This window comes from Gadus macrocephalus, chromosome 9, assembly GCF_031168955.1.
Source record: "Gadus macrocephalus chromosome 9, ASM3116895v1".
Taxonomy (NCBI): domain Eukaryota; kingdom Metazoa; phylum Chordata; class Actinopteri; order Gadiformes; family Gadidae; genus Gadus; species Gadus macrocephalus.
In genome coordinates, this window is record NC_082390.1 from 18552760 (window position 1) to 18573038 (window position 20279).

The 20279-nt window shown below is 47.4% G+C and overlaps 2 protein-coding genes across 5 annotated transcripts; both read left to right on the forward strand.

Annotated features, from left to right (window-relative positions):
- Nucleotides 1-1192: 1192 nt before the first annotated feature.
- Nucleotides 1193-9143, forward strand: bnip2 (BCL2 interacting protein 2). 3 transcript variants are annotated; one of them, XM_060061973.1, is made up of 12 exons: nt 1193-2068; nt 3309-3404; nt 3505-3572; nt 4141-4317; nt 5463-5645; nt 6011-6113; nt 6208-6339; nt 6621-6707; nt 6794-6892; nt 7122-7157; nt 7485-7570; nt 8529-9143. In XM_060061973.1, exons 1-11 carry the CDS (start codon nt 1719-1721, stop codon nt 7555-7557), a joined length of 1404 nt encoding a protein of 467 aa, XP_059917956.1. In that variant the 5' UTR covers nt 1193-1718; the 3' UTR covers nt 7558-7570; nt 8529-9143. The 3 variants fall into 3 exon arrangements, with proteins under 3 accessions (XP_059917956.1, XP_059917957.1, XP_059917958.1); XM_060061974.1 differs by lacking the exon at nt 7485-7570 and having other exon boundaries at nt 1212-2068; XM_060061975.1 differs by lacking the exons at nt 7122-7157; nt 7485-7570 and having other exon boundaries at nt 1226-2068.
- A 7330-nt stretch (nt 9144-16473) lies between these two features.
- LOC132465183 (nascent polypeptide-associated complex subunit alpha, muscle-specific form-like) lies at nt 16474-19923 on the forward strand. 2 transcript variants are annotated; one of them, XM_060061989.1, is made up of 5 exons: nt 16474-16507; nt 17226-17419; nt 18233-18525; nt 18648-18724; nt 18816-19923. In XM_060061989.1, the coding sequence occupies exons 3-5, from the start codon at nt 18439-18441 to the stop codon at nt 19567-19569; spliced, it is 918 nt and encodes a 305-aa protein (XP_059917972.1). In that variant the 5' UTR covers nt 16474-16507; nt 17226-17419; nt 18233-18438; the 3' UTR covers nt 19570-19923. The 2 variants fall into 2 exon arrangements, with proteins under 2 accessions (XP_059917972.1, XP_059917971.1); XM_060061988.1 differs by having other exon boundaries at nt 17226-18525.
- The last annotated feature ends 356 nt before the right edge of the window (nt 19924-20279 follow it).

Sequence of the window (20279 nt, forward strand, 5' to 3'; positions counted from 1 at the left end):
TATACATGTAGGCCAAATTATTATTAATGCCTACAAATTGTAATAATGCAAAAAGTTGAATACAATTTCAGACATAATCATTGTTATCGAAGATTGGTTAAAAGATTTGGTTGCACCAAACTCTTAATTTAACAAGTGGCTTGAAATATATAAATGCAAACTCCTGAATCTAGTTGCCAGGTGGCTTTATTTAGAACTGTTCAAACTGATCGTGTTTTGATTAAGCATTTTATACTACGAATACTGGTTCTTAAAACGCCCACTGCCAGTTCTGTATGAAGCTAAAGATGTAGCACATGATGATGCTCCTTCGTGGACGGATTCATTCCTCCAAGAGAGATGTGGAGACATTGTCAACATGTGTATTTCCCGCAGGTTTGTAAAGATTTGCTGCCACCTAGCGGGATGTTTTGTGACACTACATAACATGAGCATACATGTTTAATAATAATTTATAATTATTATATTAGAGTAATCAAATACGATTAAAGCAATGCTTAATTTTTATTATATATTTTTATTTATATAGTTTTCATTTTGCATGTTCGATAGCTGCCACATCAACATCCATTCAATCGTTTAGGTTATTTTTTAATAACCAAAACTAGTAATACATTATATTAATTTAACGTTACTTCCAATCTTCGCCGTAACTGATAAAGGCGTGAGTAAGAAGCTGCTGAGGCCCATTGAAGATCCACTGGACAACTACATCGAAAGGTAATTGGAAGGTTGCAATTAACGTTTAAACTACTTACAAGGAAAAGACATACGGCAACAATCAACTCACATCATCACAGGTTGGACCAACATGCACTTTGCCGGAGAACACGTGTGCAGCAGAGTCATTTGAAGAGAATCTCTCTTCTAAATGGCTTTGGTCTGCACTGCAGTAGTTGAGAGAGCCTTCAACGGGCTGCTCCAAATCATTTAGCTTCATTGGCCTCAGAGAGAAGGCGGAACTTTCTGTCCCTGTAGCGGCGAGAGAGGGGTGGGCTTTTGATAGTTGGATATCCGTTTCCGTTACATGTTTCGGATATCGATTTGTCAAATGACTCGTAAAAATTCCATATGTATTCTGCTTGTGGTTGTTTTTATTTTTGTTGATGTGCTTTTCTTCTTGTTTTTTTGATTTATTTTATTCTTATTTTTGCTTTGGTTGCTGTTAACTGGCGAACACAGCTCGTAGGAAGTAAGAGAACGGAAACTGCGTTGCGCTAGACCGGGACTACACTACCATCCAAGATCCTCTCTATGCCTGATGTGTATGCCTGGTTGCAAAATCGTCAGTTCTGTTAGGTGGCGTTATGGTCACGACGAGTGCGTGTTGTAGCACCTAATCAGAAGTAGACTCAAGAGAAAGGAAGGAAATGAAAAAGTAAGCTCACTGCGCCAGTAACCGAATTGGATTTTCTACCTCCACTGTTCGGGCAGGGTTTGCGGTGGTTCAATTCGGTAGGAACTAAGGCGTAATTTTGGCGATATGAAGTTAGTTGGAATAGATCACGCTCAACTTAAGCAATCAACTCTGGAAAGTTGTGCTTCTAAAAGCCGCTAGCACGCTAACTAGCAGCTCCCCAATAAGTTGTATTGTATAAGCTCAGTTAGCTGCCCGTTATAAACCAACCAGCTACCTCGAGGAAGTCTCAGCAAAACAGTGCAGATTTGGTTAGAACCGAATCTGTAAAAGGTTTAAATCAGGCTACGCAATCAAAGGTATGGCATCAGATGTGATTGAGAGTGAAGCCCTGCAGTGTGACATGAGTGACGTTATAAACAACAGCCTCCAAGACCTCCATACACCCAGGACCTGCGAGGACCTGGGTCACAAAGAAGCCTCCAGCCCTTCGTCCTCCGGTGTGTCAGGTGAGGTGGATGAAGAGGACCTGGATGAACTGAAACAGAGCCTAGTGTCCACCTGGGAAAACAGCGAGGAAGCAGTGGAAGAGCTTCCAGACCGATCAGAGAGAAGCACCAGCCAAGACAATGGAGCCACCGCCCCGGGAGAGAGGTGCTCCACACCCGTGGGTCTCCATCAGCCACAGCCAGCCTCAGCACAGGATGGAAGGTAACACCTGTAGGCCTGGTCGTATACCTGTTATTGTAGTTTCAAAGTGGACCACTTCTAACTTGTCAAATTCACCTCAAACGTGAAAGTGTCTTTTTGATCAATATTTTTCTTGATCTTGATTTTTTTGAAGGGTCGGTCTTGATTAAATACCTTCTTACTTCTTATCCTCAGTGTGGCTAAACACATTTTTCTCAAACAAATTTTCTACCCATTGGCTGAAATGAGTCAAATTATAGCACTAAAACAAACATGTTATGATTTAACACCACATTGGTCATTTATGTATCACAAGGGTCATGGTCGTTTGCCCTTTGGACTAAGCTGATAAAGACCACAAGAACTGCCCCCCCCCCCCCCGCCCCCTCCTATTTTGGGTGTTTTCACAAACAGATCAGTTAGCTGTCACCCAGTTGATGCCGTCAGTCAATGGGACAGGTCCCAGGCTCCAGTTGGAAGGGCCAGGTGGTAGCAGCATGTGCACCAGCTGTCCAAATCCATCCCGTTTGCTTAAACAGCACACATTCCTGCCATTGCTCTAGCGTATCGGCTGGATTTGAGGTATAGAGCATCATGGAGATCGCTGTACGTAACCTTTCGCTGAGATGTCTCGTGCACATGCTTAGAATTCTGTGTCTGGGAGTGCGTTCATGTTTGTGATTAGTGAATCACATGGAGCTCTGTGCAGTGCAGAAATAACGTTTAGGCTAGCATTACGATTTGCTAAAGCCTTCAAAAACGCCGGTTCTGAGCCTCAAAGCTCTCCAAGAAGCCACTGATCTTATTATGTGGCCGTTTGAAAGCACAGGCTCAATAAGGGATTCCTAACAAATGTGGAGGAAAATGACTAGGGTTTCTGAGTATCAATGAGTGCTTCCCCAAACATCTATTGAACATTTACAGAGTCATGCATCTCCTTGTTATATCACATTTGTGCGCAATAAGGCACCTTTTTCATAATAATAATAATAATGTCTCCGCTTGTCTATAAAGACAAGAATTGTTTTATTTTTTGGTAAGTATATTACACTCACAAGCTGCAGTTCAGTACCAAGCAATCATTTGTTTAAATATATTATTGATTTGAACAAATGATTGATTGATAACCTTGGGTCTGTACTATATCCTGATAATTTGTTCCAAAATGTTAAAGCTTTTTAAACAGTAGAGCAATTAAGTTGAAGCTCATGGACTACATCAATCTGTCCTAATAGCGTGTTCTACATTTGTTTCCCTCCAGTCTGGAGCGGCAGGAGTCTGTCGCCACCACTGAGGCTCGCTTGCGGATGGAAGGAGTGGAGCTTAAGGAAGAATGGCAAGATGAGGACTTCCCCAGGTATGTTACTGAATGTCCTGCGTGAGGCGTTGGCCCAGGTGGGGCATAGATCTCCGGGGGTAACGGCGTGTTTCTGATCTGCTCTCTTCTGGTTCGCCAGGCCCCTGCCAGAGGAAGAGGACCTGGACGAGGAGCTGTTTGGCCGAGCAGCTGGGGACAAGGATCCGGGTAAAATAAGAGATTAAGAGAGAAACAGAGAGATTACAGGGTTTCCCTCAAAAAACTTTAGTGGAGTGGGAGAAGGATTCAGTGAAAGAGGCAAGCAGTAATAAATCCTGTGCATTGTAATAACCCAAATCAAACGGGATATAGAGGCTGATGTCGGAAACATTTGAGAATTGGAAAGAGTAGAAGGGGGCAGATTTTGAGAATAAACACCCAAAAATAACGTAAATGGGGGAACGCTCCACAATACACAATTGCATACTCTGTGTACCCATCTGATTTCATAGATGTATCATATTAATTATGTTATATTATATAGGTCTATATTATAGTATATTAGGCTAATAGAAGCATATGTTTTCTGTCAAATTGAAAGCAGATGCTAACATCAACAGACGCGCACATTGTCGTCATATTGTGAGAGAAGTGAATCAGTTTGTAGAGGCGGTCAGTCCTCTAGTGAGGTGCAGGAAGCTGTGGGAAAAACTGCAATATCAGGGCAGTGTGGCTTTAACTCAGTCTCATGCCTAATGTCACTCCCTAAAATGGGTCATGCTCTGCTCCTCTTCAGGCTACCCGGTGAACCAGGGCAAGAAGCCCAAGAAGAGGCTGGCCGCCCCGGACATCAGCCTCACTCTGGACCGCAGCGAGGGCTCCCTGCTGTCGGACGAGCTGGAGGACAGCGCGGAGCTGGACCTTGACGACATGGACACGCCCTCCGAGAACAGCAACGAGTTTGAGTGGGAGGGTACGAGCTGACCATTTTCCGTGTGATCCTGCCAGTGCTTTGTCTTTGTCCTTAAAGAAAGGATATGTTATGTATGAATGGTTCAAGGGGAGATGTTGTGGTGCAGTAAAAAGATGAAGCTTAATGAGCATCTTCTCATGCTCACTTAATGGCTTAACACAGCCATTAACCCTGAACTTTATTTATATTTCAGTGGCATATTTCCTGGTATTTCACCAGTGGCCAAATCGATGGCTGTGTGAGTCATGAGAAGCATGCACCAGCTTCTCTGAATTTGATCCAGTTCAGGTCCGTCGCTCCCATGCCTGGAGAGGAAGTGTAGTTTACAGTGTTGCCTTGTTGTTTTTTGTGTCCCCACAATGCTGCGTTTCCTCTTGTGTCCCTCGGAAGGCTTGTTTCCATTCATAGCCTGGAAACGGGCCGACTGCCAGCAGCAGGTTTGGGTCTTCACCGTGGTAAGGTTCCTGTCGGACGGTGCTATGTGTTTCTTCCAGTCACCAAGTGAAATCAACAAATTGTGGTCCTGTGTGTGTGTGTGTGTGTGTGTGTGTGTGTGTGTGTGTGTGTGTGTGTGTGTGTGTGTGTGTGTGTGTGTGTGTGTGTGTGTGTGTGTGTGTGTGTGTGTGTGTGTGTGTGTGTGTGTGTGTGTGTGTGTGTGTGTGTGTGTGTGTGTGTCAGTGGTTTAAACAAATCAAGGGATGACGTTTATCCCGTTTTTATATTTTTGTTCGTTGCATTATTCAATATGCCATTTGTATCCCTGATCATGCACGCTGGTTCCCTTCGGTGAAAATTTCCTGATTTTCAAATAAACTGCATAAGTCACTGTTAAAATTATATTTATGAATTGAACACTTGTATCTCAATCAATTTTGTTCTTAAAATTAATGTGGTGAATCTAAGTTATTCCCCTTCCTGCTTGTTGCATGCAAACCGACTTGTCTGGATTGGACAAATTATTTGTTTCCTTATGGACATGCAAAACAAAACAAAACCAAAAGTGTCCAGTGAGTTGTGTTGTGCTCCATAGAGCTCAACTCTACATGGAAAAAACCCAAGGCTCTCCAAAACCCGACTGAGTTAGCTTTCCCTCAGACTCTTCTTAACGCGGCTGCTTCCCATGTCTTTGATTTTGGATGTTTTAGACGACCTGCCCAAGCCCAAAGCCACAGAGCTGCTCCAGGAGGGCATGGAGACGGTGCAGGAGTACTCGGCCTCCGAGGAGCGGGAGGAGGGCCGGCGCTGGAGGGTGTTCCGCATCGGGGACCAGGAGCACCGCGTGGACATGAAGGCCATCGAGCCCTACAAGAAGGTCATCAGTCACGGAGGTCAGTCATCAGTCAGGGAGGTCAGGCCCCAGCGGGGGCACAGAGGAGTGGAATTCTTTTTAATATAATTTCCCTGGAAATTTGGAATGTCAACATGCTACATGTTTAGACAAAAACTCGAATCAGGTCCAGATAATTTTGGTGAAATCCTTAAATAGTCATGCAATATTGGTCGGGCATGCAACATATTTCAAAAGGAAGGTTAATCTCAACATTTGATAGAATTACCCTGGAAATTATATGAAATTCACTCAAAACACATTACAAGGAAAAGAAAATAAATAAAAGTATTCACACACTTGTACACAAGTGTGGGCTGTACCACTGAAAGACTGGAGGTGACTCTGTTCTCCCCTCCTCTGCAGGTTACTACGGCGACGGCTTGAATGCCATCATTGTGTTCGCAGTGTGCTTCATGCCTGAGAGCAATCAGCCAAATTACCGATACATCATGGACAATCTATTTAAGTGAGGCCATCTTCTTCTTATTCACTTTCAGATCCCTTGTAACAGGGTTTTTTTCGATACCCCTGCTCATTTGTGTTTGAACTCTTCTCTTCAGGTACGTCATAGGAACTCTGGAGCTCCTGGTGGCCGAGAACTACATGATTGTGTATTTGAATGGGGCGACGTCGAGGAAAAGGATGCCTACGATGGGCTGGCTGAGAAAGTGCTACCAGCAGATCGACCGGAGGTGAGGCTCGCTGGGCTGCTCCTCACACTGCCATGGAGTCAGACTTGTCTTTTCTGCTGGCCACAGCATTCCACAAAGTATCCCAGCAAAAATCTGCTCATTATTGGACAGCCAAGACTGAACACCGAACAGCCATCCGCTCCCTCTCATATGAAGCCTGATATAAAGCCAATAGAATTACCTTGCACACATATGCGATGCATGTTATGTCACGTTTTTGCCCAAGAAAAGTTTCAATGTTTTTCTGTTGACTAAAGGTGCTAATGTGCTCTTGTTTGCAGGTTAAGGAAGAACTTGAAGTCTTTGATTATAGTCCATCCTTCCTGGTTTATTCGGACTCTGTTAGCTCTCACAAAACCCTTCATCAGGTATGATGGGGCCTTCTTCATTCACAAGCTGTTCAGTGCTGCTCTTCTTTTATAAACGGTTGATAATGTCTTGTGTTTTTTTCCAGCTCCAAGTTCAGCCAGAAGATACAGTTTGTGTACAACCTGACAGACCTGGCTGAGTTGGTCCCTCTGGAGTATGTGTCCATACCAGATTGTATCAAAGAGTAAGTATTGCGTACATTATTATAGCCGTCGTTACCAAGAGCAACAGTCAAGATGTCTTGTTTAGGGTTGGATGTTGAGCCGGCCCACCGTGACGTGGATGACTTGCATGGCCGAATGCGAAACGACTTCCTGTGTCAAGCGTTATGTAGTGCTCCTTTATGAATGTGTGGTTCCTTTTCGCTGTGTATTTCTCTGCTCCCTAACCCCCTGTCCCTGCTCCCCTTAAAGGTTTGACGACGAAAAAAATAGGAAATCCCGTAAAAGGTATTTGCACATTCATGCAAGCAAGGTGTCGAGGCATTGTGTTAAAAATATTGCTATTTTCTGCACAAAACTAACACTGAATTGATTGGCTTGTAAGAATGCATCACAACCCCTGAATCCATCTTCCTCTGTGGCACCCAAACCAATGTCTTCACTGCCAACACCCATTTGACGAGCCATCCTTGTCTTTTGACTTTTGCTCTATACTGCATTTTATGTGGATGGTCTTTTGACACCAATGCTGTATATGTAATTTTTGGGTCGACAACAGGATCAAAAGCTTTGGATTACGTTCATTCCGAGTTTCTCATGGCCTTTAATGTGCAGGGTTAATTTTGGAATGGCGCATTCCGTGAAACTCTCCTGGCTGTCTGGTCAGCCACACAGGGTTAGACTGTGAGCAGTTAACACCAGTAAGTAGGTGTCATGACTTCAAGAGTCTCCATCACTGGGTGATGGGGGTGTGTGTGTGTGTGTGTGTGTGTGTGTGTGTGTGTGTGTGTGTGTGTGTGTGTGTGTGTGTGTGTGTGTGTGTGTGTGTGTGTGTGTGTGTGTGTGTGTGTGTGTGTGTGTGTGTGTGTGTGTGTGTGTGTGTGATCCTGGTGTTTGCACAGTTCCTCCAGTAACTACCCTCCACTGCACACCTTGCTTGTCCTCACAGCGCTCTGCATGCCTCACTGCACAACAGTTCTTTGCTCTTTGAGAAAACAAGTCACATCTTTTGGGGTCGAATCTCCTAATATCCATCCCCTTAGTACATAAAAAATAATTAGGACATATAGTGTGACCAGATCATGCAATATATGTGTTTGATTGTTTAGCTAACCAATGGTTGGTACTATGCACAGTTGAAGAAAATGTAATGAAAAGGTACATTTGAAAATGCTGGAGAAAAAGCCTCCTGTCAATAGTGTGTTTGTGTGCTTTTTAAGGCGTATGTTATTGTGCATGAGCATCAGACACAAATCACTGGATGAACAGGTTCTCCCGCCTTTGGGTGGCCACACTAGAGTGCAGAAGGACTCTGAGCCCATAAACTTCTAGATATGTTCAACCATAAAAGTGAAAAGATAAAAGTGTGTTTAAGGATTTTCAATATCAATCTTAAATAGATTCTTAAACCGGATCTCACAAGGATTAAAAAAAAATAAAAACATGCTGTATTCCTACAGTTTATTAATCCCCAATAATAATCTCCCATTTATTTTCTCATATCTTGGACCTTCCTCGATCAATTGTCATTTGTTGATCCTGTCGCCACTTAATCAGCCATCACCAGAGAGCGGAGACGCGACCGGTGTCGTGCCTGTTATTTGATCAGCGGTGTCCAGAGGGGTTGGATTGTGACTGCTGTTGGGTCTCTTTGTTCAGAACGGACCAGGAAGCACACGGCAAAGTGGAGATGGCGGCGGCAGCTGTTCCTGAGTGAGTGGGCGAACTGACTGCACTGAGACCGGGGAGACAAAATGGAGGGCTGCGTGGAGACCACAGGCACTTGTATACAGATGGATAAGGACTGGACACCTATGGCCTTTTGAGGACGAGTGCCTCTCTGAAGCTCTGCTGCCTCGCCAGACGCTTGGAGCTGGCTTTGGTTAAGTGTGCAGAGTGCTTGATTCCTAGAGCTCTTGTGAGCTACCTGAAAGAAAAAAGCATTTTTATAACCATTTTATGTACTTTATCATGCCAAATGTTTCTTAGTTACTGTTTCATCTACAATTTATTTGAGGCACTATGTTACAAAATGTTGATGCATGTTCTGCTTCATTACATTGAAGTATATATATATATATATTTATATTCAAATGGTGACAAGGAGAGAGATTAATATATTTTTATGTTTACCCTGATTTAAACTGCCTTTTAGGTCTCTATCCACTGAGAAGTTTTCTAGAGTAGATTTGGTTCACACTTACACTGTTAACGTTCACTGCTTGGTTCTTGTTCGAGTTGTTTGAAAATTAAATGTCTCACTGTTGCCTCTCATTTGAATGTTTTCTGTGCATCACAATATTCAAATTACTAGCATTAAAAATAGAAAACAAGTGTAATTGCAATGAACAGTCGTCTTGATCCGGGGGGTAAAAGGCAAAAAAAAAAGCGAGAGCGCTTGTTTTCACCCTTGGCAATTATGTTTGTTGATCATTTTTAGCTGTATGGCATTGATCACCTAGGGAAAGGAAATTCATTTGAAAAGTAAGTCAGTTAACTTATGGTGTTCTAGAATTTGGAGATTTCCTTGTTACACGAGTTAACTAAAGGAAATGAAAATACTGAAGCTTACCTCACTATCGAGTTCCTGACCCGGAGTTGTCTTATAAGTATCCCCAAAATAAAGCTTGTAACAGAACATGGAATTTTTTTTCCTCCCAAGCCACTAACATCTAACATCTAAAAAAGTTATACTTATTCAATCTGTTCAACATCTTATGTCATGATAGGCTGTTTTGTTTGACTTGCCTGAACTTTTAAGGTTTAACATTGAAAATAGCGTCATAGCGTTACATACATTTCTCTGAAGTTGAGAAGTTGGCTGCAGAGTGACAGTGGCAGCAGGTGGGGTGGAGGTGTTCTAGAGCTCCAAAACGTGTTCCATATAGGCACGGCCTCTATTTGGTCCTACTACAACCTTTTCTTTTGAAAAATATATCTCCTCTTATTTTTAAGGATTTCTTGTTTGGCAACAATTTCAATAGCGTCGCCATCGTTGACTCTAGAGCCCCACAACTTGCTCCATAAAGAGATGGCTTCTGTATGGTATTTTACAACCTTTAGTTTTGAAAAACATATCGCTTCTTATTTTTGAGGAATTTTTATTTAGCAACAATTTCAATAGTGTCCCAATTGTTGACTCCAGAGCTCCAAAACTTGCTCCATAAAGGCATGGCCTCTATATGGCCTTACTAAAACCTTTACTTTTGAAAAATATATCTCCTCTTATTTCTATGGATTTTTTATTTAGCAACAATTTCAATAGCGTTACCATTGTTGACTCTAGATTTCCAAAACTTGTTCCACATAGGCATGGCTTCTATTTGCTCTTACTAAAACCTTAAATTTTTAGGATCTTTTATTTGGCAAAAATTTCAATATCCATTTTTTTGTCACCATTGTTGACTCTGGGGCTCCTAAACTTGTTCCATATAGGCAAGGCCTATATATATTGGTCCTACTACAACCTTTACTTTTGAACAACATATCTCCTCTTATTTTTAATGACTTTTTGTTTGGCAACAATTTCAATAGCGTCGCCATTGACTCTAGAGCTCCAAAACTTGTTCCACATAGGCACGGCCTCTATATGGTCTTACTACAACCTTTAGTTATGGGTTAGTTAGTGTAACCATGGTCAAGCATCACAGACGGAGGCGGAACTGTTGAATTTTCTTTCCTTTAGAAAATAAATCAAATCATTGCCATCAGAAATCGGTGTACATATACAGCATCAGATCAAAAGCAACGGCTTCTCTGATGATTACTAGTAATAGAAAATACAAACAAAACATTTAACTTCCCATGAATGGGCATAACTGTAGTCCAAGTGCAGTTACAGCACTTTATTAAAACCTATTTACATTATGGAGCCACATACCTTTGGAAAATAAATCAAATCATTGCCATCAGAAATCGGTGTACATATACAGCATCTGCACAAGCAAGAAAGAGAGTAATATTACTTTCAATGTATGAACGTGGCTAGCGGAGTTTACGGCTAGCCATGTTAGCCTTAGCATGTAGAAACCCAAGGTCATAAAGTTATCCCCGTCTCCAGCGTAGCTACAACCGGCTTGCTCCACTCCTCTGCCTCCGCTGTGCTGGCTCTGTGGCTTCACCATAATCGCCTGGATCTACCGCTGGCTTCTTCCGACTTCACAACCTGTGGATTTTTAACCTGTTCCTCTGGATTGCGCTATGTTTGACTCTCACGTAACGAGCGCATCTCCGTTACTTGGTAACGGAGATGTTACGTCTACGGATCTTCTCAAGGACCCCCCCACCTCAGCTTGCATCCCACCACGACATTCTCAAACGACCAAAATACATCCACCGAGGCTCTGGACGGAATTTTCAGTACACTCACACCAGCAACAAAAACATCCGCTCCTTCTGGTCCACTGGGCCCCGCCCCCCTCCTCGCACAGCCCGTACGGTCAGTCCCGTCAATCACAGTGTACTGTCCCCTCTGCTCAAAGCAACCTGCTACACTCCACTCACCTGTCTGAAACTCTGTCTGCTGAACACCAGATCCCTCAGTAATAAGGCCCTTTTGATAAATGACTTTATTGTTGACCAGAGCCTAGACATTCTCTGCCTCACTGAGACCTGGCAACAACCAAATGACTTCTCCCATCTAAATGAGGCTGTCCCACCAGGTTTTTCTTTTATTAGTAAACCCCGGGTTAATGGGAGGGGGTGTGGCCTCGCTCTCCTCCATCGTGATAACATCAAAGTCACCACTGTCACAGTCCCCCTTCACTCCTTTGAATGTCTAGCTGTAAAACTCTCAGGCCCCAAACCCACTATCATTGTCACCATTTACAGACCACCAAAACCCTCCGCCGTTTTCCTCAATGAATTCTCATCACTACTTACATCTGTATGTGCAATGTCCCCCACTGTTATCCTCCTTGGTGATTTCAACATCCACATTGACAACCCATCCTGTACTTTTGCTAACGACTTCACATCACTTCTGGACTGTCTTGGCATCACACAACATGTCAACCTCCCAACCCATAACAAAGGTCACATTCTGGATTTAATCTGCTGCACTGACATCACTCCCACTAACCTTGATGTCATTGATTTCCCCATCTCCGACCACAAAGCTGTACTTTTTGACATTCATACCCAACTACACAAAACCAAGGAACAATGGACCATCTCCTTCAGAAACATCAAACTTATCAACACCACAGACCTCTCCACCATGATCAGCTCCTACCCCAACCCTCCCCCAGCTTCCTCCCTGACTGACCTGGTGACTCACTACAATAACTGCCTCTCCTCCTCCCTCACCACCCTGGCCCCCCTGAAAACCCGCTCAGTCTCATTCACCCACACTGCTCCCTGGTTCACTCCTCATCTGCGCCAGCTCAAAGCCACTGGTCGTCGACTGGAGCGACTCTACAATTTTTGAAAACAGCCTCTCGCGCGCAAATTACCTCAGTGCGCGCAAAACCTCTCGCAAAATATGTTTTTACGCTCTAGCTCGAATTTAATTTTGGCACTATGGGGGAGGGAACCAAGGCAGGGCGGGCTTTCCTATGATTGGCCGTTTCTGAAGCGCGATATTTGATTGACAGCCCTCCTTAGCCCTCCTCTCATTCAATTCTGAATTGTACAGTAAATGGCTGAAACGATAGTTACGTATTGTAACTCCAGATTCTATGAGTATACGCGCAGCCTTTTAAGTGTCGGCCTCATTGTCCATTAAATAGCTGAAGAAAAGCTGTTTATTGGGAGCAGAACGTCCGCCGGCGCCCGACTATCTGCGAAATGCGGACGTCGTTGAGGCACGCCGCACGCGGACGTAATTGAGGCCCACGCTGTTGGTGGTTGGGGATTACAAATTTTTCAGGGCTACGGCTCCCGCCTAGGGATAACCCAATAGCGATAGCCTTAAAAGGCTGCGCCTTTTTCTTTTTCTTTTCTCGCCTTTTTCTTTTTCTTTCTTTTTCTGGCGGCACTCTGCTGCTTCACGACGAGGTCGTAGAGCTCCGGGGCCAGCGGCCCTCTGATCGTTGCCGCCAGACCAGAGGCATCCGCGGGCAGGTGGTTCTGGAGGGGCTGGTCTGGCTGCTGGGGCTGCTGCAGCAGAGTCCGTGGGGCCAACAGGGGCTCCGCTGCAGTCTGTTGAGCGCTGGGCCCCGGGACTGCGAGGGAGTGGGTGTCCCTCATCATGTTTTTTTCCCTGGTGTTTTGCCTTTCAAGAAATAGAAACAATGCGTTAATTATGACGACAAAGATATCAATCACGGAGGCGAGAGACGCCGTTGCCCAAGGTGCGCTCCTTGAGCATCGCTATCACCGCTCTGTCACAGGACAACCTGGAAACAGAGAACACAGACAGTTAACAGTTGTTAACCACGAGCGACAAAACGCTGCGTAAACGCAGAATGACTAAAAGTGACATACTTGTAGGTCAGAACGGCCGGGAATTCCTCGCGGTGAGCAACGTCCAGCTGCTCCAGGATGTCCTGCGACCAGCCCGCCACCTTCTTGCCGCAGGAGGGGCACTGAAGGCACTCTGTGGCCATGTGATACCACCCGCTCCTGTCCAAGACCCTCCGCACGGTCTTGTATAGGCCAGCGCCCATCAGCTTACCCCCATCGGCGGGGCACTTGAGGTGGTACGCCCACATCCGATACGGAAGCCAGAGGAAGAAGGGGCGCTGGAAGAAGGCGTGGGCTGTGGCCGGGGGCTGCGTGTAGAGGAGCCGGGCGCCTGGCGGGTACCACCACAGTCGGGGGCGGTGTGGTGAGCACAGCCTTCCCGCTGCTGGGGTCCCTGCGGAACAGCGCCCGGCCCACCCACTCCTGCTGCTCCTCAGGCAGCGTCTTCCTCCAGCTGAGGGGAAGCAGCTGAAACACACACGCAGCAGACACAGTTAGCGGGTGTGAATGTTCAGCAGACAGGCACACATACACACACACATCATATACACACACACACACACATTATACAAACCTCTTTGCCGGAGGCAGGCCTCATGGCCATCGGTCCTGGTCCTGGACCTGGTGCTGGTCCTTCCAGCGGGGCCGCGGCTGGCGGGGCGTCCCTGGACGTGCCTGACAACCCATATGAGCGTTAGGGAGGTGCGTTACACGTGCGGTACAAGTGTATTCACATCAAAACGTATACTCACTGGGAGGGTCGACCTCGTCGGCAGCGGCGAGCAGTTCGGCGTCGGTCGGGTCAGAGTAGGAGACGCCTGCAAAGAACGACAACGAGACGACAACATGAACTGATGAAGCACTGTTGTGTTGTTTAAAGCACCTCCCAGGCTGTTTTGTAGATGGTGCAGTTACCTGGCCGTGGGAGGACATGTCCTGGCTCCTGCAAAATGACTGTCGTCGCCCGGCCTTGAGGCACCGCCGACGTCGCTGCTGCCGCCGGACGATCCACCGCCGCCGCTGATGCCGGGCCCGGCGCTTCGCCGCCGCCGCTGGTCGTCTTCCGTCTGCTGCAACGCCTGGAGTCAACACATCCCTCTCCTTCTCTCGCTGCGTCCGGGTAAATCTGAGAGCGGGTGAGGTAAGGCCGCACGCACATCGCAAGAGCGTAACGCTCGTGCTCCGACACCACATTCACCTTCTTGGTCGAATCAATCTTCAGTATGCTTCCAAAGACTGAGGTGACCCGGGCCTTCACGTCCTCCAGGCGAGACAGGATGTCGGGGCAGTACACCACCAACAGCCAGCCGTACTGAGGCACGTCTGGCGTGGGTTTCGGCGGTGGGGTGCGCTGGTAGACGACACCGGGCTCCATGGCGCCGAGGTAGTGTATGGACCTCCGTATCCAGGCCTCTGTGTGCCTCAGAGTTTTTTTCTGCAGCTGCGTGGCGCTGTTACCCCCCCCCCCCCCCCCCCCCCCCAAGACCTTCCGGATGGGACCCCACATGTGCAGGGGCGCCCAGAGGAACAACCGACACGCGAAGAAGGCAGCCGCCGAGGCGGGTGGCTGAGAATAGTTCAGCCGGGGCTGGGGGGGGGTCCCATCACAGCTTGAGGTCCGTGGTGAGCTTGAGGGACCCCCCGCTGGTCTGCTGGAACAGCGCCTGGCCGATCCACTCCTGCTCTTCCCCGGTGAGGGCTGTCCGCCAGCCCTCAGGCAACCGGGTCTGTGAGGAGGATGAAAACACAAACAAACACCCCGTGAGGAGCCCGAGTTGCTCCTACGTACGCAGTCTGACGGTCGTCTCCACCGAGTCGCGTGTCTGTGAGTACGACGGGCGTGTGTCTGTACCTCAGCCCGCGCAGGAGTGGGCGTTGCCAGCTGCTCTGCGTCGCCCGAGCAGGAAGCCTGACCATCGGCAGAGCAGCCGCAACCTGTGGTGGTGGTGGTGGTGGGGGGAGGGGGGGGGGGGGGGGTGGAGGACGGTGCCGGAGGAGGTGGAGACGGAGGCGTCACCAGCGGGAGCAGGAGGGCCTGAACTCGGAGTAAGAAATCCACCGGTTTCCTGCTAAGAGTCATGGCCTCAGATTTAGCGGTGCTGATCCTCATCCCAGCCGCTTCGGCCGCCAGCCGATCCAGTGAGTGCTGAAGGTCACAGGCCGATGATTCAATGAGGACCACATCATCTGCAAAAAGCAGTGACGAGATCCTCAGACAACCGAACTGCAACCCCTCCCCACCACGACTCGATATCCTGTCCATGTATTAAAAAAAATAAAACGGTGCAAAGACAAACTGCCGAACTTTTAACCTAATACTACTGATGTCAATATGTATGAAGAATTACATATACAATTATTTATTTCCTAAATATTTTCCTCATCACTAACACGTCGTATTTCCACCAATTAATAGAAAAGTATCGATAGTTGTATCAATAAAGACTCGGATCGTTAAGGAGTATCGAAAATGGTATCGATATCAATAAATATTAATGATCCCCATCCCTACTGCTGGTGACTGGCGACGACATGGCAGGAGTAGCCAGCGTCTTTCACCAGGAGCCATCTGAAGGTTTGACCCTGGTACTTGCCCAGCTGGATGCTGTGGCAGCCCAGCACCAGCATGGGCTTCCCAGGGTCACCGCCCTTGGAGACGACGCGGGCTCGGGCCTCCTACTCCACCTCCTCCGGCTTCTTGGCCCTGGCGGTAGCCTGGGGCCCACATGGCCCCATGGTGGCGGTGAAGGCCGCCGCCGCATCAGAGGCCCGCAGTAACAACTGATGCGACCGCGTGAATCTTAAATTTGCAAAAAACATCAACAATGACAACAAATGACACGACACAGCATTAATCGAGCACTGCATTAAACAAGCATTTCAGTTTACTCCCTTAAAGCGACTTTTATGTTCATGGATGCTTACAGGGAAGATAACAGAGTGGCTGACATGAATGATGTAGCCTATGATATACATCTGTGTGTGACATGTTAATTGCTATGCCACCCACCAGGATATTACACTCGTCTTAAAAGCTAATCGCCGCGCCATACATTTCAATGGGAAGCGCGACGCTCCGTACTTTCAACAATTAGTTTAACATGTTAATACTGTAATTTCAACATTAAGTTTAACAAATTTATCCGTCGAAATTTGTTCCAGCATTTAATAGCAGCTAGGTTCAGCATGACTTACCTTATCTTCGAAATCGTCAATGCAGACTCTGTCATAGAGTGGCGAAGTCACGCCCCTTCCGGAAGGGCTCATGGGACCTATGAGATCGAAAAATATGAATGGGTGTCAATGGAGAGAAAATAATTATTTTCTGGTCCCAGTCTTTATATGCCCTGGATTACACATATGTTGTTTGTGGATTTAAATGATAATTTTTCATGCAAAGAAAACTAAAAATGTTCGTGAAGAAGTTTGATAATTTTAGGTTTTATGTGAGGCCGCTTTGTGAACTACAGCTCTTCGCTGCTCTCGACGCATATGATATACGTCACCACACCCGCCCTTGGAACTCGGCACAGAGATGGCGATCTCTCTGCCCCACTTCACCGCTTTTTCCAAGGGGAGGATAAAAGCATCGAAAGAGGTGAAAACCATTATAAGTCGGGGCACGTGCAGAGTTTCAGTTATGCCGATGGGAAGATTGTCGGTCTTCTCCACGCCAGTCGTAGGGAGCGTGACGTCACATACGAGCCGTGTAGTCTTTCTCGTTGTGTTTTCTCTACAGCCTTTATCTGAACAATTGCACAATAAACGGTCGAACTCTTTGCATGAAAAATTATCCTTTAAATCCACAAACAACATATGTGTAATCCAGGGCATATAAAGACCGGGACCAGAAAATAATTATTTTCTCTCCATGGACACCCATTCATATTTTTCGATCTCATAGGTCCCATGAGCCCTACCGGAAGGGGCGTGACTTCGCCACTTTATAAGGTCCGCCGGCGCACGATTATATTTGCGGACTGCGGACGTCGTTGAGGCCCACGCTGTTGGTGGGCGGGGATTACAATTTTTTCAGTGCTAACGGCTCACGCACGCCTAGGGATAACCCAATGGCGATAGCCTTAAAAGGCGAAGCCTATACGACATAGAACAGCCAGCAACGTCAGTCTGCATTCGAAGATAAGGTAAGTCATGTTGAACCTAGCTGCTATCCTAGCTGCTATTAAATGCTGGAACAAATTTCGACGGATAAATATGTTAAACTTATTGTTGAAATTACAGTATACACATGTTAAACTCAATGTTGAAATTACAGCCCGACGCGATTCCCATTTAAACGAATGGCGCAGCAATTAGCCTTGAAAACGAGAGCTGGTAATTCTTAAAAAATGCATTAAAATGTGAGAAGACGACTCGGTTATATGCTATAGACCATAGTGTGCATTTGGTATAAAGGCTCGGTCGAATTTGGAATTATAAATATGTAAAACGAATTGTTGAAAGTACGGAGCGTCGCGCTTCCCATTTGGCGCGGCGATTAGCCTTGAATACGAGAGCTGGTAAATCGTAAAAAATGCATTAAAATGTGAGAAGACGACTCGGTTATATGCTATAGACCCTAGTGTATATGTGGTATACTGGCTGGGACGAATTATGAAATTTTGCCGGTCGCTAAAGCTGATGCTTGAAGGACAAGGGTAGGTTTATCAGGTGATGTAGCCGTCTTTGTAGGTGGTAGATGCGCCGTCCTCACTCACGTGTTGGTAATGTGGATTTGATGAAACTCAGTCCACTTCCCTCAGCCCTGCTGCATCTCTTAACAGTCGCCTTGTAGCACACTTCTTAACGGTCGCCTTGTAGTTCTAAACCATTTTATCTAATCAATGGCATGCTGCACGTCATGAATGCTCAGACTCACTTAGTCTCGCTTGCCTGTGTGTTGCCCCGTCACTATCATTGTGCTGATGCCATTTGCTTGTGCGTGACCGTGTCTGAAGCTGGCGTACAGGTCCTCCAGGCCCTCCCGCTGGTGACTCCTCCGTCTCCACCTCCTCCGGCACCGTCCTCCACCCCACCACCACCACCACCACCACAGGTTGCGGCCGCTCCCCCGAAGGTTGGGCTTCCTACTCAGGTTCCGGCGCAGACCAGGGTAGAGCCTCGTGGCGTCTCCGTTGAGGAGACGCCGTGCGGGGGGGCTACCATGGCGCCGGAGCCAAAGAAGAAGAGGAGGAAGATGACGACGGGCGACGTGGAGCAGCCGGCAACACCCACTCCTGCTCGGGCTGAGGTACAGACACACGCCCGTCGTACTCACAGACACACGACTCGGTGAAGACGACCGTCAGACTGTGTACGTAGCAGCGACTCGGCCTCCTCAGTGTTTGTTTTGTGTTTTCATCCTCCTCACAGACCCGGTTGCCTGAGGGCTGGCGGACAGCCCTCAACGGGGAAGAGCAGGAGCTGAACAGTAGGACCCTCAAGCGGTGGTGCGTTTGATGCTTTGGACAATGACGCGCTTGAATTACACGCTCTCGATGGTGTAACTGTAACTAAAACACTGTCGCCACCCGCTCTCAGGTTTACCTGGTCGCAGCGAGCGAAGGAGAGGGCTGTGTTGACTCCAGGCGTTGCAGCAGACGGAGGACGACCACCGGCGGCGGCCGCGGCGACAGCGCCGGGCCCGGCATCAGCGGCGGCGGTGGATCGTCCGGCGGCGGCAGCAACAGCGACGTCGGCGGTTCCTCGAGGCCGGGCGACGACAGCGGCAGCGAGGGGGGCGGCGGTAGCCCCGGCAGCGGCACCGGCTGTGGCAGCGTCGGTGCCTGCTCTGCCGGGGCCTGCTCAGCCTGCCCCCTCGGCTGCTTACCCGGCCTTCCCGCCGACGGCTGCTGCCGCAGCTGCAACTGGGCCTTTAAGAGCAACACAGCCTCTCCTTCTGGACCTCTCACCGCCCCGGCAGAGTGTGTGGGTGCTCCCCCCACCCCCCCCCCTCCTGGCGCTCCCTCGGACATTGCCGGCTCCACACGTCCTCCCTCCGCCAATGGCCGCCGCACAGCACGCCGGCCCTGAGCTGCCTGTACCTCGCGGTACAGAATACCAGAGGAAGCAGACCGCCAAGCGGAGGGCGGCGGCACAGCCGGGCACGACCCTCTCTTCCCGGGCCGGCGTGCCACAGGCGCAGAAGTGCAGAAAATGTGGCCAGCCGAGGCGGAGGGAGACCGGACACACCCGCCACCGCGGAGAACATTTCTGTTCCGTCGCGGCGGGTAAGAGTGTGGAGGACTGGCTGAGGGAGAAGAAGGAGCGGGACCAGGGTGGAGCCCCGGACTGATGCGCACTCTTGCCGGGGTTGGTGTTGTACATAGTTCTCTTTTGTATATAGTGGTTTTTGTGTGTGTGTGTGTGTGTGTGTGTGTGTGTGTGTGTGTGTGTGTGTGTGTGTGTGTGTGTGTGTGTGTGTGTGTGTGTGTGTGTGTGTGTGTGTGTGTGTGTGTGTGTGTGTGTGTGTGTGTGTGTGTGTGTGTGTGTGTGTGTGGTTATTTTGCAGTGTTGGTGTATATAGTTGTTTGCTGTATATAGTTGTCATTTTGAAGGATTAGTGTATATATAGTTCTTTGTTTTGTTAGTGCATACACACTGCCATATTTATTTATGTATATATATTAGTGGTGGGCCGTTATCGGCGTTAACGCCAAACTTTTATCGGGCGATTAAATAAATATCGTTGTTAATCTATTTTCAAACACTTCCTTGTTCGGACCCATCACGTGACTGAACTAACCAATCAGAAGCTAGAATTTAGACTGAGGTAAACGTGAGGGAATCAGAGCGGCAGATTCAACAGAATATCCTGACTGTTGAATATGTAAATATGTAAGTAATAATTGTGTAACATAAATCCGTAAATGATTAACTGACTAAAATATTTAACTTTTAGTCAGTTTTCAAATCTTTAACTTCTAAACCTTACATTATTACCGCGTCTACGCCCACCTGGACAAGCCAGGGAGCACTGAGGGTCACGTTCTTTGACTTCTCCAG

Excerpts from the sequence above, each read along its gene's own strand:
- bnip2 (XM_060061973.1), top strand. The coding sequence starts at position 1,719 with ATGGCATCAGATGTGATTGAGAGTGAAGCCCTGCAGTGTGACATGAGT. Across the intron at positions 2,069-3,308 it reads GCCTCAGCACAGGATGGAAG|TCTGGAGCGGCAGGAGTCTG; the intron begins GTAACACCTGTA and ends GTTTCCCTCCAG. Across the intron at positions 6,708-6,793 it reads CTCACAAAACCCTTCATCAG|CTCCAAGTTCAGCCAGAAGA; the intron begins GTATGATGGGGC and ends GTTTTTTTCCAG.
- LOC132465183 (XM_060061988.1), top strand. The coding sequence starts at position 18,124 with ATGCTGCACGTCATGAATGCTCAGACTCACTTAGTCTCGCTTGCCTGT. Across the intron at positions 18,526-18,647 it reads CCACTCCTGCTCGGGCTGAG|ACCCGGTTGCCTGAGGGCTG; the intron begins GTACAGACACAC and ends TCCTCCTCACAG. Across the intron at positions 18,725-18,815 it reads AGTAGGACCCTCAAGCGGTG|GTTTACCTGGTCGCAGCGAG; the intron begins GTGCGTTTGATG and ends ACCCGCTCTCAG.